This window comes from Xenopus tropicalis, chromosome 3, assembly GCF_000004195.4.
Source record: "Xenopus tropicalis strain Nigerian chromosome 3, UCB_Xtro_10.0, whole genome shotgun sequence".
Classification (NCBI taxonomy): Eukaryota; Metazoa; Chordata; class Amphibia; order Anura; family Pipidae; genus Xenopus; species Xenopus tropicalis.
Window position 1 is genome coordinate 95,315,275 of NC_030679.2, and position 24,796 is coordinate 95,340,070.

General features: G+C 40.1%; 1 protein-coding gene across 2 annotated transcripts; it reads right to left on the reverse strand.

Annotated features, from left to right (window-relative positions):
* Positions 1–7,058: 7,058 nt before the first annotated feature.
* Positions 7,059–20,945, reverse strand: LOC100485898 (interaptin). 2 transcript variants are annotated; one of them, XM_018092409.2, is made up of 7 exons: positions 20,839–20,945; positions 17,301–17,437; positions 15,693–15,872; positions 13,801–13,855; positions 12,848–12,950; positions 11,545–11,798; positions 7,059–9,551 (listed from the first exon to the last, which is right to left on the reverse strand). In XM_018092409.2, exons 2-7 carry the CDS (start codon positions 17,424–17,426, stop codon positions 8,611–8,613), a joined length of 1,659 nt encoding a protein of 552 aa, XP_017947898.1. In that variant the 5' UTR covers positions 17,427–17,437; positions 20,839–20,945; the 3' UTR covers positions 7,059–8,610. The 2 variants fall into 2 exon arrangements, with proteins under 2 accessions (XP_017947898.1, XP_012826800.1); XM_012971346.2 differs by lacking the exon at positions 20,839–20,945 and adding an exon at positions 17,546–17,634.
* Between the last annotated feature and the right edge of the window lie 3,851 nt (positions 20,946–24,796).

A 24,796-nucleotide genomic window follows, 5' to 3' on the forward strand; every position in this document is an offset into this window, starting at 1 on the left:
GAATACCTCCTCCTCCGCGCTACAGTGGCAATCCGCAGTCCTGCAGGGGATTCGTGACTCAATGCCAGATTCAGTTTGAGTTCCAACCTTCCCAATTCTCCTGTGAACGAGCGAAGGTGGGCTACGTTATGTCTCGTCTGGAGGGCAAACCACTGGAATGGGCAACTTCTCTCTGGGAGAGTCAGTCACCCCTGACATTTGATGTGAAGGAATTTCTACAGATGTTCAGAACCATCTTCGATGCCCCTGGTCGGGTCGCTACTGCCTCTTCACGCCTGCTGCAAATCCGCCAGGGCAGTCTCGGTGCCAGTGAGTATGCCATAGACTTTAGAACCCTCATGGCGGAAACTTCCTGGAATGAGGAGGCTTATAAGGCAGTCTTCTATCAAGGCCTATCGTCCCGTCTGAAGGATGACCTGGTATCCAGAGATCTACCTGACTCCCTTGAAGATTTGATTGCTCTCGCTATTAAGGTAGACACTCGCCTTAAGGAACATCAGGCTGACAAAGAGCGGAGTAAAAAGTCTCATCCAGTCCTGGCTCCGCGCTTCCAGAACCCTATGATACCACCGTCTTCCCCGCAGTTTACCTCTTCCCCTTCGGAGGAACCCATGCAACTTGGGAAGGCTCGACTATCTGCACAAGAGAAGCTTCGGAGACGCCTTTCCGGCCTATGTCTATACTGCGGCGGACAATCCCACTTAGCGGTTTCCTGCCCTGTCAAGCTGGGGAATTCTCCTGCTTCAAGTAAGACTATTGTTTCTTTTGCTGGTAGTATTGTTCCTAAGTCAGCGGAACAATCTCACCAATTTCATGTTCCTGTGCAGATCCGGTTGCCCTCCCAGGCAATTCCAGTCTCAGCCTTCCTTGATTCCGGAGCTGCAGGAAACTTTATGGACTTGGCATTCGCAAGAAAGGTTGGCATTTCCCTCTTTCCAGTGACTCCTCCTATTCGGGTCCTCGCCATCGATGACAGACCTCTCTCCACGGACACCATCACTTTAACCACCGGTGAACTATCTGTGCAGATTGGAGCACTACATCTGGAAAAGATGTCATTTCTGATCATCCCATGTCCTTCGTCTCCTGTTGTGCTGGGGTTGCCATGGCTACGACTCCATAACCCCTCCATTGACTGGTCATCGGGTCAAATCTCCCGTTGGAGTCAGTACTGCCAAAGACATTGTTTAATTCCTCAGCCACTCCAGCGGGTTACAGTCTCCTCTACGAGTCTTTCAGCTCTGCCCTCCGTCTACAGGGACTTCTCTGATGTTTTTTGTAAAAAGTCAGCAGAGTTTCTTCCCCCGCATCGACGGTATGACTGCCCTATTGATCTCCTTCCTGGAATCATGCCACCCCGTGGGCGGACCTATCCCTTATCCCCTGCGGAGACGGCTGCCATGAAGGAGTATGTCTCTGAGAATCTCCAGCGTGGATTTATCCGTCCTTCTACCTCTCCAGCAGGAGCTGGCTTCTTTTTTGTCGAAAAGAAGGACGGTGGACTCCGCCCCTGTATTGACTACCGGGGTCTCAATAAAATAACTGTTAAGAACAGATACCCTTTACCCCTTATTTCAGAACTTTTTGACCAACTAAAAGGGGCCAAGATTTTCTCTAAGTTAGATCTCCGTGGGGCCTATAATCTCATCAGGATCCGAGAGGGCGATGAGTGGAAGACGGCTTTCAATACCCGTGATGGGCATTACGAGTACCTCGTGATGCCCTTCGGCCTCTGCAACGCTCCAGCCGTCTTCCAAGAGTTCGTAAACGATATTTTTCGGGACCTCCTGGGGAGGTCTGTTGTCGTGTACCTGGATGACATCCTTATCTTCTCTCAAGATTTGGAGACCCATCGCTCCCAAGTCAAAGAGGCCCTTTCTCGCCTTAGAGAAAATTCTCTTTTCGCCAAGTTGGAGAAATGCACTTTTGAAGTACCAAAGATCTCCTTCCTGGGCTACATTATCTCGTCTAGGGGCTTCGAAATGGATCCTGCCAAGGTATCTGCTATCCAGAAGTGGCCACTCCCCCAGAGTACTAAAGCAATCCAGAGGTTTATAGGATTTGCGAACTATTACCGCCAGTTCATTGAAGGCTTTTCTTCACGCATTGCTCCTATCCTTTCCCTCATCCGCAAAGGAGGGAGACCCAATTGTTGGCCCCCTGTGGCCCTTGAAGCCTTCCAGTCCCTGAAGGATGCCTTCATTTCAGCCTCTGTTCTTCGACACCCGGAGCCCCATCTACCCTTCTTTATTGAAGTCGACGCCTCTGATGTAGGAGCAGGTGCTATTCTTTCCCAGAGACATTCTGCAGATGGTAAGCTCCATCCATGTGCATACTTCTCCAAGAAGTTTTCCTCCGCCGAGCAGAATTACGACATTGGGAATCGTGAACTCCTGGCTGTCAAACTCGCCCTCAAGGAATGGCGACACCTCTTAGAGGGAGCATCTCATCCGGTCACGATCTATACCGATCATAAGAACCTAGAATTTCTACAGTCTCTAAAGAGACAGAATCCCCGTCAGGCGAGGTGGTCGCTTTTCTTCTCCCGTTTCAATTTTGTCCTGACGTATCGTCCTGGGACCAAGAATCGGAAGGCAGACGCCCTGTCCCGGAGTTTCTCTCCAGAGGATCGTCTACCTATAGAGCAAGAGCCTATCATTCCTCCATCCAGGATCATTGCCTCTGTATTGCCCCAATTCGCTGAACAAATACTGCTAAGCCAGTCTGCCGCTCCTCCAGATACTCCCATAGGGATGGCATTTGTACCTCCTGAGTTACGCCTTCCCATTCTCCAGCAGACTCATAGCTCCAAACAAGCCGGCCACCCTGGTTCTGAAAAAACTCTTGAACTTCTTCGACGCCTAGTTTGGTGGCCGACCATCCGCAAGGATGTCCGAGACTTTGTCGCAGCTTGTACTGTATGTGCCACCACTAAAGCCAGCCACTCTCGACCCTGCGGTCTTCTGCATCCTTTACCAGTACCCTCTCGCCCATGGACGCATTTGGGTATGGACTTTATTGTGGAGTTACCGCCCTCCTGTGGTAACACTGTCATTTGGGTAGTGATAGACCGCTTCAGCAAGATGGCACACTTCGTACCCTTGAGGAAACTCCCCTCGGCTGTAGAACTGGCTCAACTCTTCATACAGCATATCTTTCGTTTCCATGGTTTCCCTGTGGAAATTGTCTCCGATAGGGGGTCTCAGTTTGTGTCCAGATTTTGGCGCTCCTTGTGCAAGTCTCTGGGAGTATCTCTTCAGTTCTCCTCGGCCTATCACCCTCAGACCAATGGGGCAGCAGAGCGTGTCAACCAAGCTCTTGAACAATTTCTGCGAAACCATGTTTCCCTTTGCCAAGACGACTGGTCAGATTTACTCCCGTGGGCAGAATTCGCTCACAACAATGCCAGTCATTCCTCCACTGGAAGATCTCCTTTCTTGTCAGTGTATGGTCAACATCCTTTGGCCTTCCCTCAAGATTTTCTCCTCTCCGAAGTTCCCGCTGCAGATGACCTGGCGGCTCACATGTCTGTTATCTGGGCTGCCACCAAGTCTAATTTGGAGAAAAGTTCCCTGGTACACAAAACCTTCGCTGATCGTCGGAGAAAGCCTTCCCCTCCATACAAGGTTGGTGAAAAAGTCTGGCTTTCTTCCAAGAACATCCGCTTGAAGGTACCATCTCCGAAACTGGGTCCCAAGTTCCTGGGTCCCTTCTCCATCTCTGAGGTGATCAATCCAGTGGCTGTCCGTCTACAACTTCCCCCAGAGATGCGGATTCCTAACGTGTTCCACGTTTCCTTATTGAAGCCAGTAGTGTTCAATCACTTCTCCTCTGCTCAGTCCCCTCCTTCTGCCGTCCTCGTGGATGATCAGCAAGAGTACGAGGTTGAGAAAATTCTAGATTCTAGGCTCTCCAGGGGATCACTCCAATACCTCGTCCAATGGAAGGGATTCGGCCCTGAGGAATGCTCCTGGGAGAAAGATTCTGATGTACATGCTCCTCGTCTTGTGAAGGCGTTCCATGGTCAATTTCCTCAGAAGCCTCGGCCTGGTGGTCCAGTGGCCCCCCGTGGGGGGGGGGGTACTGTCAGGAACCGTCGCCGCTCCCGCTCCCTACCTGCTCCTGGTGTGCGGCGGCGTCTTCCTTCTCAGCGCGGCGAATCCAAGATGGCGGCGCCCAGGACTCCACGTGGGCGCAAGGACGCCGGCGCGATGACGTCACGCGCTATGGCGCCAAATTCGAACTCAAAAAGACGCCAGTGACCCAGGTTCAATGCCCGAGTATAGCTCAACATACCTATTGTGTTCCTGGGTCTCTAATATTCTTATCTGCTTCCTGTTGCTGTTTATTTGCCTGTTTCTGACCTTGAACCTTGCTGCCTGCCTTTAGTGACCTTTGCCTGAACCTGACCTCTCTATTGGATTATCCTGCATCTGTACTTCGCTCGGACTCGCTGGAAGCGGCCTTCCTCCTTGATCCTGACTTCACCTCTCCCGTGGGTGCCGGAGGCCCCCGCTGACACCTTATCATGTAATATGAAAACTCACTTATTTAATTTTGATTAGGCTGATGACTGTGAAATTTAAAATTGTCTAATGCAATAGATCAAAATCAGATATCCATATATTCAAGCAATGCACAGGGAGGGCTTGACTTATACGAGAAATAGTAGAATATACAAAAGATCACATTAATATTTTATGTTGTTTTTTATCTTCTTTTGTACTACACTTTACCTTTGTAAAGGACAAGTAAAGGCTTTTTATCAAGAATGTATCATTTAATTAGTCACCCCTTCCTTTCCCAGAATGCAAAGTTTAATACCACTTGTAACGGATTATTGATTGGGATCTAATGAAGTTTGGCAGAAATTTTGAAGTAGACAGAAACAGGAGCACAATTAAACTGTATTAAGGTACGCCAGAAGCCTTTCAGTACCACATTCTTTCTGAATGCAAGGTCTAATATGTCCTGTGACCTAATTTTCTAATTACTGCATAACATGTTATTGCCCATTATTATCAGGACAACAATTAATGATGTTTCAATTTATAAATATTCAAATTATAATTATATTTGTTCTTAAGTTTTTCTTCTCCAAACTCCTTCAGCCAGCAGAAAGGCTTAAAGTTACTTTCAGGTTAAATGTAATAAACTTCAAGAAAACTATCCCCCAGAATAAATACTTAACCAACAGATTTATATCATATTAAGTGACCTATTACCAAACTGGAATATATATATAGTTTTATGGAACAATAAAAGTAATTTTTTGTAAACGTTCCCAGTGATTACAAGTTGTCTAATTCCAGGCAGTGTCATTCTGTGGCTACTACAGCAAATAAAGTGCTGTCTTGTATAAAAAAGGGCATTGACTCAAGGGATGAGAACATATTTTTGCCGCTTTATAGGTCCCTGGTAAGGCCTCACCTTGAGTATGCAGTGCAGTTTTGGGCTCCAGTCCTTAAGAAGGATATTAATGAGCTGGAGAGAGTGCAGAGACGTGCAACTAAACTGGTAAAGGGGATGGAAGATTTAAACTATGAGGTTAGACTGTCGAGGTTGGGGTTGTTTTCTCTGGAAAAGAGGCGCTTGCGAGGGGACATGATTACTCTGTACAAGTACATTAGAGGGGATTATAGGCAGATGGGGGATGTTCTTTTTTCCCATAAAAACAATCAACGCACCAGAGGTCACCCCTATAGATTAGAGGAACAGAGCTTCCATTTGAAGCAGCGTAGGTGGTTTTTCACGGTGAGGGCAGTGAGGCTGTGGAATGCCCTTCCTAGTGATGTGGTAATGGCAGACTCTGTTAATGCCTTTAAGAGGGGCCTGGATGAGTTTTTGAACAAGCAGAATATCCAAGGCTATTGTGATACTAATATCTACAGTTAGTATTACTGGCTGTATATATATAGTTTATGTATGTGAGTGTATAGATTGGTTAGTATAGGTTGTGTGCTGGGTTTACTCGGATGGGTTGAACTTGATGGACAATGGTCTTTTTTCAACCCTATGTAACTATGTAACTATGTAACTATGTAATAAAAGTAATTTTTTGTAAACGTTCCCAGTGTGCACCTGCCTATTTGGGATTTTATATATATATATATATATATATATATATATATATATTGGCCTTTTTTTTTTTTTACATCTTTTCTCCCTTTTGCTACCATTTTGTGACAGTCTGAGATACCCCTCAGAGACAGGAAATAATGCAGCTCTAACTGTAACAGGAAGAAGGGGTATAAAAGAAAGAACTTTGCCCATTAATTGGCTGATTTAACCTAAGGAAGGGCAGTGGCACACCTACAGTTAAATCCTGGAAACTTTGGGTCACTTTTCAAAATGAAGCATCCTGTATGCCTTCCCACCAGCCATTCACTCTATTGCCAGTGGGAAGTAATTTCAGGGAGATTAATCTCCTGTGAGAGCCAAGATTTCCCTGTGCCTAATTTCCCTCTGTGCCACTACCCTAACATGTGTATGTGCTCTTGGTTTGTTTGTCTGTAGCGGGATTTGTATCATCCCAGGTAATTAGAATGGCAGTTTTCTACTTAGGATTAACCAATGGCACATAGTACTGAAATAGTATATTTTCATGAAAATTTAATTATTTAGAAGAATTTGTGACGTTTCATCATCTCTATAGTAGTAATGATATAGGTCTTTACAATTGTCATAGGAGCTTACCATCTTGGATTCTGTTAGAACTGTCCAGGACAGTAGACATGTTCAGTGCTGCTCTGAGCAGCTGTTGAGAAGCTATGCTTAGGGGTTGTTGCAAATTATCAAGCAGAAAATGAGGCTGGCCTGTCATATAAGCTGATGCTACAGGGCTGATTATTAAATTCTGATACTAATTCCACTGGTTTATATAATAATAAATGCAGTGTATTGTGAGTGGGCCCCTAAACTCAGTAAGTGACAGCAGCACAGATGTGCAGTGAATCAGCAGAAAAGAAGGCACAGATCTTCCCTGCTAAAGGGCTGTGGTTGCCTTTGGCTGGTGCAGAAGCCCAAAACATTAAGCTTTAGTTCTCCTTTAAAGAACCTGAGGTTTTCTCTCTCATTTATTGGAGCACAGAAGAATAAATCAGACACATCTTAAGTTACATATATTACATTTTTTACTTAGCTTCATTCAGTATAAAAATATTCCATGTTAGGATCATAATGATTCAAAAATGAATATGCCTAACATCCCTAATTTATCAATGATAACATGTAAAACAATAAATACTGTATGTGCTGCTCAAGCCATATGTATATTGAACGTATACCCTGTAATTATAAATGTCAAAAACCAATAACCAAGTTTCTGCAGTCCCATAAGGATCAATGCAGACTGAAAATTAGTGCAATTTTGTAATGTCACAGAAAAAGGTTGCAACCTTTTAATTGCTCTCATTGTTGCATGCTCCCATGTAAATATGCCCATAGATAATAGACACAAAAAAGTGACACAAAATCCATCATTTTTGTACTTTTTTGAATACCGAATCTTCCACAAAAGATCCCACTGAATCAGAACCCTAATTTGCATATTCAAAGATGAGAAGAATAAACAAAATTGCATCATCTAGGAACAAAAAATTGCCATGGGTCATTGTCTAGAGCTGTAAAGTCACATGACTTTAAAGGAGAAGAAAAAGTAAAAACTAAGTAGGCTTTATCAGAAAGGTCTGTATGTAAATACAGCCATAAGCACTCACAGAAACGCTGCACTGAGTCCTCTATCAAAAGAAACACAGGATTTCTTTGTGTAAACATGTTCTTGGGTATCTGACCTCCTCTCTCCTTTCTCCCTACTTCTGCTCCCCCCCATCTCATAAGTATTCATAAGAATTCACTTCCCCTACCATCAGAATGTGTGATCAGAGCTACCAATGACTAGAGCTTCAGCACAGAAGCTACTGAGACCAAGCTAAAATGGCAGTTTTAGGGTATGGTAAAGGTTTCTGTAGAATAAATGTAGCGTTCTAGGCACTAATGGGACTAATCTATTGGCATTAAAATGCCTTTCCTTCTCCCTCAAGGGCTTGGATTCAGGTTGGCTGAACAGATAAAACAGATTCCTTCAAAAGGTGCTGGGATTTAGCATCCCTAACATATGACCCTAATTCTTTGTAGTTTGTTGTTGCTAGTCTTGCAACAACAAGGTATGGACTTGTGGAAAAATTTCCTGTTTTATCATCGGTGAATATTTTAATACACTGCTGCAAAATTTTGGCACAAAATCCATACCTGGGCAGACACTGGGGTCTATGGGCGACAAAACACACTTATACTTCAGTGTATTTTACATGGAAAAAGTTACCAAGAAAAAATGCAGATAGACTCCAATGCATTTTGAGTTTAAAAAGTTGCAGTGAAAAACACCTATTGACTTAATGCATTTTGTGAATTTTCGCAGTTTCATTAATTCTGCAGCAGTTTCATGAAATTTTTAGTAAAGCTAAGCAGGACAGATTTGTCCAGTTTCCATGTAAACTACACTAAAGAAGTATCCATTGTTCATACTTCTTAGAGTAATTGCAAGTCAATTTTTGGCAACTATATATATATAAAACATGCCAGGCCCTTTGTAAATGAACACCAGTTCTTCTATAACTGATTTAGCTCATTATTGTTTTTTTTATCTCCTCTTTTGAGTATGTTTTCTTTGTGAAGAGCCTGTGGAATATCTTGTTCTGCAGTTGGTAACTTGGCTGTTTCTTTATGTTTTGTAGTATTAATTTTGATTTTTCCATCATTCCTTCTTGTGCTGTACCCTTCCTTTTCACTTTTTTCACTTCTTTTTTCTGTATCCAAATCTGATTCTTTTGCTGAAATCACATTTGTTGTTGGTTTTGGAACTAAATTTGGGATTGTGCTATTTATTTGACTATCAGTCTGTTTTAAGCTGTTTAATTTTGCAGAATGACTGCTCTCCATGGATTGAAACAGCTTATAAATATTGTTTGTTGCTTTTGCATTCACTTTTACTTGTGAAGTTTCATTTTTCAAGGCCACTGCTTTGGATTTATTTGTTTCTTGAGCAGCAGCTTCCTGCTTTGACACCATAGCATTCGTGTTATCTGTCTTGTTCTCTTTAGAACTTACATTTGTTTTAGTATTTGAAAATTGCATCATTTGTGCCCTTGGCTGAGTTGCATGCCTTTCCTGTACCTTTGTGATGTTCCTGTGATCTGATGCAGTGTCCAAAACCTTAATAAATTCATTCCTATTTTCTGTTTGAAGATCTCCAGGACTTTCCATGTTTTGATCCTTTTCCTCCTGTAGTAGGAGTGTCATGATATCCTCATCCTCTTCCAAACTGTCATTGAGTTCTGCATAGTCCTCGTTCCCTTTGGACACAGTTTTTGCATCCAGTGTCTGCTTGCCAGTGTCTGTGTTTTTTTCATTTTCTTCTTCTAGGATGTCCTCAGTCAGCCTTTTGTCAAATATAGCACTTATATTGTTTTCCTTATCTTGTTCTCTATCTGTTGAAGGCATCTGGGTAGAGTTTTCAAATGTTTTAAGATGGGCTGTAGTGTTATTGTCACCTGCAAATAATATTAAGGAAAGTCAAATATAGTTTACCATATTTTAAAGGATTTTCATATTTGTTATTTTAACAAACAAGCACATAATATAAAGACATCAACTTTGCCTATTTGTTTCCCAGTGCATTTAAATCATTGGAACCATACTGCATATAACCCTTTGTTGTGCACAAATTAGTGTCATCAGCAAACACAAAGCCAATACATTTAAAAAACAAGACCAAGGACGGTCCCTGGGGGTTTCTTCCTACAAAACATTACATTTATCCTCTGTTGTAAGCATTTATGCAATGCTTTATCCAAGTACATATAATGTTATCAATCACCATGGTTTTGGCTGCTTCCACCTCCAGATCACAAGCAGTTTAAAAGACATACACAGAATGCTCTTATTTACTATAATTGCTATTCTGCACCCGCACTAAGCACATACATATGGCTGAATAATAATTGTACAACTACACTCATCAGCCAAATACCACAGGCTGGCTCATTTTTTTTGTAGCAGAATCGTAGGGCAAAGTTGAATGTTTTTGCTTAATGAAGTGCCTAACATCTTGGTACCGGCCAGTGATTTTAGGTTTTATAAGTCCTTTAATTTAATTTAATAATCTCTTATGCCTATTAACCTGTGGCACTTCCCATCCAAGTCAGAGGAAAGCTAGAAGAAACAATCAAAAAATCACCCCCAGTAACATTGCCTATATCAGTGCTGTCCAACTGGCGGCCCGCGACCCCCCTCTGTGTGGCCCCCCACCTGTCTGGCTGCTTTGATGGCTTACTCTTGTGTAAGCTCTAAGTGGTATCAGTACTGTGATTAACTGCCCCCCCTGCATGGTTCTCACCTCAGATTCAGGCTGTAATCAGGCTGTATTGTTTAAATATGTAATTCCCTGCATTGTTCACCCCCTGCAGTGTTCACACCTCAGGCTCAGACTGTAATCACCCCCATTGTTCCCCTGTTCACACCTCAGGAGCAGTAGAAACCCACAAATAATCCCTACAAAAAGAACATATACTGAGGTGGTACATCAATTAAAAAGTTTTTTAATATATAGTTATTGTGCAGACTGTAGGAGCAGTGCCAGCATTGTGTCACTGTAGGCTGCCTGTGTGTGCCATACACACAGGCATCATAGGGCAAGCAGAGTATGGCACACACAGGCAGGGTAGGGAAGGCAGAGTATGGCACACACAGGCAGAGTATGGCACACACAGGCCAAGTATGGCACAAACCAGCCAAAAATGTCAAACACAGTGAAAGTATGGCACACGCAGGCAGGGTAGGGAAGGCAGAGTATGGCACACACAGGCAGGGTAGGGCAGGCAGAGTATGGCACACACAGGCCAAGTATGGCACAAACCAGCCAAGAATGGCACACACAGTGAAACTATGGCACACAGGCAGGGTAGGGAAGGCAGAGTATGGCACACACAGGCAGGGTAGGGAAGGCAGAGTATGGCACACACAGGCAGGGTAGGGCAGGCAGAGTATGGCAGGTTTTTGCTGTACTACAACCATTAATATGGGTATGGTCATGTGATAACATGGGTGTGGTTTCAAGTGGGTGCGGTTTCAAAAAGGGGAGTGGTCAAAACTGGCTTCCATTATCGGCCCTCCACCACGTACGTCGGAAAAATTCCGGCCCTCGGTACAACAGAAGTTGGACAGCACTGGCCTATATGATTGAAATTGTGAATGTGATAATGATAAAAAAAGAATTACTAAGAGTAGCAAAAGCGCAATACAAAACACAACAATATTAAACAGTGAAGGAATGGGAGGGAGAATACAATTTAAATAACAGGGCTGATAAAATGTGAATAAAGAGAAAATGTGTGTTTTTGTGCATGGTTGTGGATTAAAAACAAGTATCCTCTTTCAAGAAACAGAGTGAATTAATAACATTAAAAACAATAGAATACAATGCAATTTTACTTACTCTCTATTATCTATGCAGTTCTAGAACTTTTGAAATGGTCTCAAACTCACCTAAAATTTCTGTGAAATGTTTTTTTGTGTTCTTGCCTGGTGCTTCAACGCTGCCTGGCTTCTCAGTGCTATAAGTGAAACTGGCATTTGGTATTAGAAATATCCCTTGAGTACTGTTCATTTCTTCTCCCACTGTAATCCTCTTCAAGAAAATACCATTGGTGGAACTTGATACCAAAAAATTTCTTGATTTGTTGCTGTTTTTTTCATTACAAAGTTCGCTAACCAAATTGATGACTTTCATGCATTGTGTCCTTCAAAGGAAATTAAAAAAAAAACATGCTTAGAGAGGTGTCTATATAGTTTAATTTAGATTATCATATATTCTGCCCACCACTGCATCACATACACTGTACTGACCCATGGCAGATATAGACTGAATGGAACCATTACCATACTGTGTGCTTCTAGTAGGGTTGCCGCCTGGCCAGTAAATATTAGGGACACACCGAATCCACTATCTTGGGATTCGGACAAATCCCGAATCCATTATGAAAGATTTGGCCAAACAAAATTTCAACTTCCACATTTATGTGCCAAAAAGTCACATGATTTTCAGCATTTGGATTTGGTTCAGCCAGGACCATGGATTCGGCTAAATCCGAATCCAGCTGAAAAAGACATCATCTTGCTCGAATCCCAAACTGAATCCTGGAATTGGTGCATCCCTAGGAAAAATGATGCTTGATGCCAATGGGGGCGAATAGTTTTCGCTGGAAAATTTGAGAATCTTGTGAAGGATTTGTAAAACAACTGAAAATTTGTGAAAGGTGAAAATGTCGTACTACAAAAAAATTTCACGTGCGCGTGTGACAATTTTTTATGCGCAGTGAATTTTTTTGCGCCAAATTGTGTAGACCGTTTTGCAAAAAATTCTGCCAGTTACAAAATGCAGAAATTCTCCGTGAATCCATGCCTGCCGAATTATTTTGCCCATCACAAGTGGGTAATTAACATAGAAATATAGGAATGCCAGTATTTTTTTCCAGGAAAGGAGGCAACCCTCACTCACATCCATCAGAGAAAACAATCACCAAGGGAGGGGTGTCCATAATATACAAATGATAAATGTGTATGTATCACAATAAACCCACTTGACTGCATGCATTACAAATAAAGGGGCATATTTATTAGAATTAATATCGTGGGAAAAACACAATCACAACTTTTCTCACAATCTAATTTTTCATATTTATTAAATGGGTAAATCTTTTGTTGCATGTGATTGTAAAAAAGGGCTTATTTTCAAATAAAATAGAAATATAAATACATTATTATTACTTTAAATGTAATTTACACTTACGACTGGGTGGAAAATTTTTCTAACAGTCTCGACTGAGTCTTTTCAAACTCCTCCATTTGCAAGTTCAGTGAGTCAAAACGCTTCTTTAAAAGCTCATAATCACCTGTAAAAATACAGAAGACTTTGACTTTTCCAGGATATAAAATCAGTCATTATGAAAAGATAATGTTTAATTTGTACAAGTACTACTTGTGTGTTATGTGCGTAACTGCTTCAGTGTAATTCAGTATAATCCACATGCTGCAAGGATGATTACAAATTAAATAATAATCTGTTTGAAAAGTGTAAATTTAAATTCCGTTTATTTAGTTATTTTATTTTTTGCTCTAAATGTGGAGACGTGACTAAAAAGTGAAAAACAAGCACATTAATAAGGTTACAAAGAACTTTAGCTATATGAAAAAACAGATGAGGTCAGTGTTATATTTACTGGAGAAGATATCATTAGGTTTGTGTGGCAGCGTTGTGATTACTTTGCATTAATGACAAACATGTGTAATGTAACAAACTTTACAGCAGATCTAGTAACCCACAGCACCCAATCACCCAATAGGTGAATGCTGCCTGCTGTTCTTTCCAGAGGATGAGATTATTTGCCATCAGCAAATTTTTTCCCGAAACTGTCACAAAAGTTCACCATGACAAAAAGTCAAGAGTGAGAAAAAAGTTGCAGTCACATCAAAAAAGTTGCGGTTGTATCAAAAAAGTTGTGCAAATCAATAAAAGTGGCAAGCATCAAAAAAGTCATGCAGTAGCCATATTTCACAATTTTTTCTGCGAAGCAAAACAGGACAGATTCACTAATAACTAATTATTATGAAGTCACTGTTTTTCTCATGCAAGGAAAGACTTTTTGCGTTCTGAGACTGGGACCTGTTCTTTTATTCTGCTGGATTAACTAAAGGCATATAAATCATTTAAATCTGGAACTTGGTTAGTAAAGGAAAACTTACGTTCTAGATTTATGATGATCTCTTCCTGTGTGGAGATTGTATTTTGTAGGTCGTTCTAAAAAGAAAATTGGTATATTAAAGGAATACTGTTGTGGGAAAACATGTTTTTTTCAAAACGCACCAGTTAATAGAGCTTCTCCAGCAGAATCCTGCATTGAAATCCATTTTTCAAAAGCACAAACACATTTTTTTATATTTAATTTTGAAATTTCACATGGGGCTAGCCATATTCTTTATTTCCCAGGGTGCCACAGTCATGTGGCCTGTGCTCTGATAAACACGTTACTGCTGCGCTGCTGCAAGTGATATCAACCCCCCCCCCCAGCAGCCGATCAACAGAACAATGGGAAGGGAGCAAGATAGCAGCGCCCTCAGCCGCTACTCATTCTCATTGTTGAGGGAAAAAAAGCATGACAAAACGCATGCAACTTTTTTCTTAAAACCCTCTTTATTTTTACTAGAGTACTAGCTTATTTAAGAAAAAACAGAATATTCTCAATTGCATTTTTCCACAGATAAAAACTCACACAAAAGTGAAAAGCACATTGTTCCATTAATTTTCCACAGAGGCTGAAAATCTTGGATGAATAAATAGATACATTTCTTAAAGACAAAACCCATTGACTTATATAGGAGCTCACCAACTTTTACTTGGGCTTTTTCTTTGCTAAGGGGCAGATTTATCAAAATGTGAGTTCAGAGCTTAATACATAAAAACTCACCCACATTCTATTCATTCCTATGGACTCAAAAAGTGAGTTCTAACTTTCACCTATTGATAAATACACTTTTTTAAATTCCATAGGAATGAATAGAACGTAGGTGAGTTTTTATGTATACAGCTCTGAACTCACATTTTGATAAATCTACCCCTAAATGTCAAGTAAATTTGCTTTTGTTTACTATGGTTTTCTTATACATGCTTAAATAAGGTTTACTTACAAATGTGCTATTGTATCAGCCCTTTAAAGGAACAGTAACAACAAAAAATGAAAGTGTTTTAAAGTAATTAAAATATAATGTATTGTTACCCTGCACTGGTAAAAGTTGTGTGTTTGCTACAGTAATACTACTATAGTTTATATAAATAAGCTGCTGTGTAGCCATGGGGGCAGCCATTAAAGTTGGAAAAAAGGAGAAAAGGCACAGGTTACATAGCAGATAACAGATGACCTCTCTAGAATACAATAGTGTTTATCTGTTATCTCCTATGTGCCTGTGCCTTTTCTCCTTTGAATGGCTGCCCCGTGGCTAAACAGCAGCTTTGTTTATATCAATTTCTGAGGCAAACACACCAGTTGTACCAGTGCAGAGCAGCAGTATATTTTATTCTTATTACTTTTATACACTTTCATTTTTTGGTGTTACTGTTCCTTTAAAAAAGACACAGTTGTGCTAGTGCTTTGATGCAAACTCGGTGCACGTTTCCCGTGTGCGAGTTGTGTCACTTCCAAAGAGCACACTCAGAATGATGTTTGCATCCAATTTACTGGGCGTAAGTTTGGTGTGGCATTGATGCAAGCTGTGTGGGAACCCTGGAGTAACTGCTTGGTCCTGGGTGGCAGGTGCCAGGGCTTCCCAGCATCAGTAGATGCAATTATGCACCATTCATCAGAAGAGGGAGAATTGACACATTGGCAACCATGTGGTAGGGCAGGGGCATGTTGGAATACAAGTACCTTGATGAATCCCTTCAGTATGAACTCTCCATTGCATCCATTTTGAAATTCCAACAGTGTGTTTGTAAATACTACCTATAGTCTCTTTTTTCATTTCCTTTTTATTTTGTGTGGCGAGACCCAGTAAAAAATGGATTGATCCTCTAGCCGAGACCCAGTAAAAAATGGATTGATCCTCTAGCGAGACCCAGTAAAAAATGGATTGACCCTCACCTTTTGCTTTGAGAATTCTTGTCTTTGTTCTTCTAACTGTGAATTATAGATTTCTTGCATGTGTTTGATATCATTCTTCTGGTTTTCTACCACCCCTTGTAAATTATTTGCTCTTGCTCGTATTATAGACCGTTCAGCCACTATATGGTGTGCTTGCTTTTCCATAAATAAAACCTTTTGCTAAAAAAAGAAGAAAAATGCCAGGCTTTTTAAAGTGCAGGGACATTTGTTTTTATAATTGCAAAACAGCCATATTGATTAGTTGGCATACTACAATGTACATTAAATGAAAACTGGAATCTTTACAAACTATTACAATTGATCAATAAATGACTTTTTCCATATTGAGACCCTATTTCTGGAAAACTGCTGATTGATTGAGAAGTTTTTCAATCTTTACCCCCTCACTCAATGAACAGGGCTTGTGCTGAAAATGTATTTTGCCTCATGTTTTAATGAATTGTTCCTAAGGCCTGTGGGGAACACAACATTTTCTCTCCTGGCATTTAAGGAGAAGGAGAAGGTTGATATCACTGGGGGGGAACCAAAAGTAAGGAACCCTGAAGTGATTGTATTTACTAACTTGATACCCTGGGCTGGTGTTTCTGTTGGCAGAAAACTGCCATAGAGTGATTCTCTTCCTGCTTCTTTCATCACCCAGGTGTACATATAAAGTATGGTGAAAAGCCGAACTATAACAAAAAAGCTTTTTCACTCTGCTGTACATGCTCTGGGGTAGTGAAGAGACAAAGTGGAAGAAGAGGATTAATCCTTGGTGCTTGCTGAGAAGTATCTGGGCCGGAGCAGTTTTCTGCTAACAGGGACACTGACCCTGGACACTGGGTATCAGGTAAGTAAACACAGTCACTGGGCATGCCTAACTTTTTGCACCCCCCAGTGTCTTTACCTTTTTTTTCTCCTTTAAAAGGGTTGTTTACATTCAAATTAACTTTTAGTATGTCATAGAATGATCAGTTCTAAGCAATTTTTCAATGGGTGTTCATTTTTTATAGTTTTTGAAATCCTTTTCTTCTTCTTCGAACTCTTTTCAGCTTTTAAAGGTGGGTCACTGATCCCAGAAGCCAACACACTTTTGTTTTGTGAGGCTACAATTCTATTGTTACTGTTACTTTTTATTACTTATGTTTGTATTCAGGCCTCTCCTATTCATACAGAAATGTCTTACACCTCTGCTTGGTTGTAAGGTAATTTGGACCTTAGCAACCAGATAACTGCTAAAATACTAGGAAAGCTGCTGAACACATAATAAACAATGAAGACCAATTACAAATTCATTCTTGTCTCTATGCCCACAAGGTGGGTGTGTACAGGATCACCTTTTTCTCCACTGGCAGAGAAAATTTAAAAATGACAGTTGTGAGGAGAGGTAGAGCATCAGCTCCATTGGAATGCTGCTACACTATGACACTACAAGCTGCATACAATTCATGGATGGTTTAGGAGTTCTTAATAAACCAAAAATACTATTTTATTTAGGGGAACATTAATAATGTTCCTTAAATAAATAGTATAAATTTTACATATTTATTAGAAATAACCTTTCCATAGAAAGAATGTAGAACTAAAAGGATTACGGGAACATTTTACCTGCAGTTGGACTCTTTGAGATGTTTCATTCAAGTAGATCAGTCCCATAATAATTACACCGGTCACCAACAGCAGCAAAATTAAATGCACATATTTCAGCTTAGTATCGGTGCCCACTAAACCCATGACAGCTGATTCTGGGGGGGAGAACAGAAAAAAATTATATGGTTTATCACTGTTATCACTGATTGGAAAGTTTTGTAAAGTAAAAAACATTTTATATAGGGACATATGTTTTTACTCACATTCATTAAGAGTGTTTAAAGGAGAATAAAAGTCACAGGGGTCGCCTAAGACCATACTTCCGATGGTTTTAGGAATAATTTTATGGTTGGGGACCTGTATAAAAAAGGGTCGCAGAATTAGGAAGGTTGAGAAACAATGCTCTAGAGGCCTCCATCCCCTTACTTGAAGTGCACTCTAGAGGACCCCAGTGCTGGCCTGGTAATATAAAGCAGTGGGGTTCACATTATTTTCCCTACTCTCTTGTGCCAGGACCATGTGCAAGCCTGTTATGCCCCAAGTGCCCATGCATATGGCCAGGATTTTACAAGGTCTCAGCCTTAACATTTGCTACAATATGTAAGGCATTATTTACATAAAAGGAGTATAAAAACATTCCTGGGTTTATTTCAGTTAGTAAAAGGAGTGACCTACTATGTGTGATTGTCCCAGCATATCATGTCTTTATTATAAATGTATTATATACATTAAAGCACTAGCATTCAGCTAAAATAAGTATAGATAGAGAGCCGTCCATCTGCTTCACTGCCAGGGACTGTACATATATTCACACATACTGTATAATCTAAATCAAGGTTGAACAAAACTTTATGTATTAGATATCATTAATTATATTGCAGGGTGAAAGCTACCTGCCCTCCCTCTTTCACCAAAAGGGTTAAAGGCCCACCTCTGGTGAGTTTGACTCTAATTACGGACATACTTTTTAACATTTATTTTAGATGCCAGTGTTGAGAGAGTGAGTCTGGTACCAGAAGGGGAGAGCAGCACTGGGAAGTAACTAGAAATAAGCTAGCATTGTGGTCAGAAAGAACAAGTTGAATACATTGTCAAATGACATATAAAGGCAAGATAAAAGAGAGATCGAAGGGTTTAAAAGCTATCATGGACAGGGCTTATAAGCCTCTAAAGATATATAGGCACCAGGGACTTGGAGACATGCAAAGGCTTAGGGTGACAATTATCCTCCCCCTAGAAATAAAAACAGGGATCAAACAGGAGATTTATTCTATTTTAAAAAAACACCAGAGCATGCTGGAGTAGTAGATGGAATGCAGATAAGTAGGCAGGCAGCAAAAGAAATATTGATAGTGTGGCAGTGCAGTTCTGCTTGCATAGAGGGAAGGGCACACCATGTCACCATGTCACAATTACTGAGCACACTGCAGATTAGACAATGGATGGGTGGGTAGTGAAAGTTCCTCAAATAGGTTTTATGGTATTGATGGGATTATGCAATACAAGGCGCAAAGTCTGCTACAGGTCTCCTATAGGGACAAACCAGTGAGTAGAATTTAATAACCACCTGGTGGTTGCTATTGCATCTGGGAAAACTTTTATTACATATAGAGGTTTGTTTTTTTTCTTTTCCAGCAAATCTTGTTTTTTTTGTTTTTGTTGCTCTGATGGGATGGGTGAAATGTTTCGCCAGGCATGGATTTGCGGCAAATTTCCACATTTCGCCATTGGCAGATTGTTTGGTGAAACGGATGAAACGATTGGCGATTTGGCAACCCCTATGTGGACTAGCAGCCTACAGAAGGCTCTGTTTGGCAGTACAACTGGTTTTTATGCAACCAAAACTTGCCCAAAAGCCAGGAATTCAAAAACAAGTATCTGCTTTGGGGACACTGAGAGCAACATCCAAGAGACTGGTGTGCAACATATTGCTGACGAGCCCCTGGTTGGGGATCACTGGGTTAGGGTCTTCTATGTCTGCCAGGTGCTAATAGGGTGCCGGGGCCAAGTACTTCCCAGCAGTACAGTTTACACAGATCAATATATAGTCCCACAAAGTAAAGCCTGATGTTTCAGTTACTGGCCTTTCTCAAGGGAATATAGCAAACAATGAATTAAGCCCCTCCCTTATCTGTGCGAAAAATGGTGCCAAACAATAGTCTCTGTGGCAACCTATCAACAATACACAGTGTCGGGTGACTTAGAAGAAAATAAAAAGACAAAGCAAAATGTCAGCACCAAATGCAGTTGCTGTTTCACAGGGTATTATAACCACAGTGCATAAAAGTGGTGTAAAATATTGTATTTAAAAGTAGTACACATTGCAGAAAATTTCTATGCTGGAAATCAGGCAATAATCCCAAAACGCATACCAGCAAGTTGAGAGTTATAGGTCTGTGTAGTAATAGTGTAATAAAGCAAAAAATGGTCATTACTGCTTAAGGGTCTAATCTCAAACACTGGCAACTAGCTTTTATTGTAACAGTCCTTTTGTTATTACCCAAACAGCTCATGGTGTAGTGCCCACTGTGAACATGGCATGATCCATAATTGGCCAGAAAAGAAATTGTGAGAGATGCAGTAAGAAAAAAAGTATCAGTGAAAGTTAGGGACAGCATGTTACGTATAGTTTAGCATAAAGCACCACAATCATTATAATATCAATGTCTTGGAAACTAAAAAATATCAAAGAATGTAGCAAATAGTATCAATAAATATTAAGAAATCAAAGATGCATATATAAGAGTGTCCTTTCACAGGAAAAGAGTTGTTAACAGGCATATGGACTATATAGCCATATATGTTCAATGTATGAAACCCACTTATTGTACAGCGCTGCAGAATATGTTGGCGCTTTATAAATAAATGTTAATAATAATAATAATAATAATATAGCAAGTCATATAAGTGGTTATTCAAGATATTACAGAAGTGTGTGGGTACGAGAATAAAAAGGTGAGTTCAGCAGGCTATTGGAAAGACAGATATGAACTGATAATGTCTTATTTATCTGACTTTGCTATATGGAGAGCCACAGAGAATATCAAATAAACATAAAATGGTAAGGTCCCATTTAGTCCCCTTGGAGCTAAAGTTTCCAATGTAAAGATCTACTTGCTCTTACATGTCCCCTCTATCACCCTCCTCATCTCCCTCACTCTCTGGTCCCCTGAAATACATAAAATGGGGATTCTACTGTAATTCCTTTGTAGCTTTCAGCTGATATAGGGAATGCCAGAAGTTAGAGCTACTTCAAGCATTTGTAACAGTAACACTGTAACAGTGGCTCTACTAAAATTCCCATCATCCTTAGCCTCTGGCTTGAGGGTTACAGCTATACATTCACAGCAATTACTTCCTTAAACAGTGCTGACAAGAAGTCTTCTGAAACAATTTATTCCCCCAGGAAATAAAAAGGCTTGATTCTAGATGGACTACAAATTTAAAGTTAGCTTGGAACTCAAATGGGGAAATGTTATCATGGAGAAACATTTATTCTAATCTAATGGAAATGGCAGAATAATAATATGGAAAACAGAGTATGAAATGTGCTTACCTGTGCTCAGCTTTCCCCGTCTGGTGCTTTACAGCAGCTAGCTTCAAGGCAGGCTGTAAGGGCTCACCCAACCTGTTTGGGAGGTGAAGGATACAAAGCAAGGTTAGAAGTGGCTACGCGAGTATGCAAGTGGATTATTGTTGGAAAATTTCCTTAACAGCACTGACATAAACTTTACTACCTCTGCACTAACTCTAAACAACTGCTCTGCAAATTGGTCTTCTATATGGCAACATTTTCTTTAAGGGTGAAGACACACAGAGCTACTTAGTAGCAGCTACTTGTCACAGCTACTAAGGGCAGTGACAGATGGGGAGATTTGCTGCCCCGCAACAAATGCGTCGCTGCGATTTCCAGAAGTCGCCCGAAGTTTCCTTTCAAGGCAACTTTGGCAAATTGTAGCAACGCGCATGCCACCCACTGGCCATCCCAATGTCACTGCCCTATATGCCAGAAAATACCCTGCCATAGATAATACTGAGAATTGCCTCTGCTAAAACACACTTAGAGATAATTATCAGTAAATAAATGATCAGCATTGTCTATTTCTGTAGCTGTGACAAGTAGCTGCCAATAGTAGCTCTGTGTGTCTTCACCCTAAAGGTGGCCACACACATAGCGTTTTTTGATCTTTCGTGCAACCATCGGTCGCACGAAAGATCATTCCCACCCTCCACAGACGTTCAGGGCTGAATCATCATATATGGAGGTAGAAACAATAGGAATTCTACCTCCTTCTGCCCATTCAGCCCTGAAGTTAGATTTTGCTCAGACGCCTTCAATGATGCCCGATCAAGATCTTTTAACCTGGCCAATCGCAAGTTGACCGATATCTGCAGCCTTTTACGAAACAAGGTTTTGTACGATAGCAACGGTGCATGTATGGCCAGCTAAAGGGCTAAGATGTTGTCCATACTGTCAGATCTGGAGCCCCTCTAGGATTACCCCCACAACAGCCTAGCATCTCTCTTATTCACACCTAAGCACTTTAGCTTAAAACATAAATTCTATGCAATATGCCTGCAGCCTGGCAGGCTAACGTTACTGCTCATTTCCTCATATGCTACTTTTACCTACCTTGCTTTATTATGCTAATTAGAGATAGATACACCCATGTTTCTTTCCATTTGTTTATTGACATGACATGTGTTGCAAAGGTCAGACATTCTACTTCCTTGACTCAATAAAAGCAGCTATTCACATCAAGCAATATTATATGCTACGGAACCAAATAGGGTTGTATACATATTGTGAGCTTCCGAGACAGCAGTTTTCTGTACCTGGGTGCAGCCAGACAGAAACTCTTGTTTCCGTTTCAGTAAAACCATGTTGTGATATATTTGCAATTATCTTTGATTTCTGGCACAATTTGGGTACTTGTCTACTTGGGTACTTGTACTTGGGTCTAGGAAACCATAGCAACTAATCAGCAGTTAGCATTTACTACAGTATTACCTGTTTCACAGAAAATATATCATTAGTTGCTGTGGGTTACTAGATATCATACAAACTTGTATTACATTATTCTTAAAGGTCTCAGCACTCACCTGCAGGGATAATCAATCAACCAAAACCTTAGGATCCCATGTTTACAAATGTATTTAGTCTTTGAGAAATCAGATCAGAGGCTTGAGGATACATGCAGCTGTTTTATCTGACAATACTTTGCTTTTATACAAGAGTACATCCTGTATAATGTATATTAAATAGCCTGAGCCCTATCTACCAGTAAGATGCTGTTTTTATGTAATGAAACAATGCTTTTTATGAGACAATGTTAAAATGCTGGACAGAAAGGTTTCCACCAATCAGTTTATTATGCAAAATCATATTTCAAACCATAAATGCTTAAAGGAGAAATGTATGTGGGAGTGATATAATGGAGCAGAGAGGTGTCAAGAGATGCTACATGCACCAGTAACTTAAAATTCTGCCATTCTGTCTGAACTGAACAGGACAGTCAGTGTAATTAAATGAATTAAATCCATCTACCTGACCTTATTCAGAATGCTTGGAACCTGTGGTTTTCTGGATAAAGGGTCTTTCTGTATTTTGGATCACTATACTTTGTCTACTAAAAAAATCATTTAAACATTAAAAAAACCCAATCAGATTGTTTTCCTCCAATATGGATCCATGCAGCTTAGTTACCATCAAGTACAAGGTACTGTTTTAAAACAGTACATTAAAAATGTAAAAAAAAAAAAAAAAAAATGTAATAATTTGATTATAATGAAGTTTATGGGAGATGGCCTTCTCGTAATTTGGAGCTTTTTGGATAATGAGTTTCCAGATAATGGATCCTATACCTGTTCTAAAAAATAATTTGTGATGCAGGGAATATAATGATACATGGGTGTAGATGTGTGCCTGGTTATTTTTCAGGTGAATGGTGTACATGTATGGGATCTTTTATCTGGAAACCCTTTATCCGGAAAGCTCAGAATTAGACGATTGCCACCCCCCTTTAGTGTCCATTATAAGCAAATAATTCTAATTTTTAAAAATAATTTCCCTCGTCTCTGTAATAATAAAACAGAACATTGTACTTGAGGGTGACTAAGGTGCATGAATCCATATTGGGGGCAAAACAATCCTTTTGGGTTTATTTCATGTTTAAATGATGTTTAGTTGACTTAAGGTATGGAGATCCAAATCATGGAAAGATCCTTTACATGGAAAATCCCAGGTCCCATCCATTCTGGACAACAGTTCCTTTATATGTACTGCTATAAAAGGCTATGTAAAATGTTGCTGTTATTATTTAAAAAAAAATAATTTTTGTTTATATGATGGCAATGATGCCAGGAAGGAAACAGGCAGACATAGAGTATTTGCTGGGTAACGCTGTGACATTTGCCTTCAACAAATAGCTCCTTAAAAAAAGCAAAAATAGTTAAAGTTTGTATCTATTGATCCAGATAAACTGTCCTATTTTATATGGGAGAGGTATTCATTATATAGTGCTGCAGGAAACCATGAATGATGTTTGTTCCCTGTATAAATCCATTGTATTCTACAGAGCTTATCTGTTATCTGCTATGTAAACATGCTCCATTGATAGCTTGAATGGCTGTCCCCATGGCTACGCCAGCTTATTTATATAAACTATAGTAGTGTTCCTGAAGCAAACACACCAGTTTTGCCAGTGCAGGGCAACAATTCATTATATTTTAAATTTTTTTAAAACACTTTTATTTTAAGGTGTTACTGTTCCTTTAAAAAGAAACCTATAATACTCAACATGTTACCCAGCGCAGGTGCTCCAGCCTGTCAGTCTGCACCTACTATTCCAGACAAATACATTCCTTCTGAAACCAATCTAACTTGTCAGATGAGTAGGAAACAAAAACAAACGAGTACGTTTACCAGTTGACTGTAAGATAAGAAATACCTCTTGTGGGTGTGAAATGTACACTTAATGCCTTAAATATCTTGTGATGGGGAATCTGACGCCCATCTCATAAATATGTTTATTTAATTAGGTGTTTAAAGGGGAAGTTCATATTGAAATAATAATTTATAGTTGAACATGTTTAGCCAGCTAACATACACTGTCCCATAACATGCCATTAGCCTCAATTAGTTTGTACAGCAAAGTATTTATAGATATATACAAACAGTATGTACTTGTAAATAATGGTACATTGACTTCTATGAACAATAACTCCAGATCTTAAGTTCTTAAATACATTATACAGTGAGAGGCATAAGTAGTGGCACCTAAAGTATATTAAATACAGTGTGAGAAAGAGGGTAGTGGCATAGATTAAAATAGATTAAATACAATAAAAAAAACAGTGAGAACTTTAACACCAAATTCATAAAATACAATGAGAAGCAATGGTTTCAGACATCCCAGACCCACTTATACTTCCAGAAAGCAGGTTTCATGAAGGCTAGAGAAGATTTCAGCATTGTACAGATGAAAACAAAGTCAAGAATTGTTTACATTGCT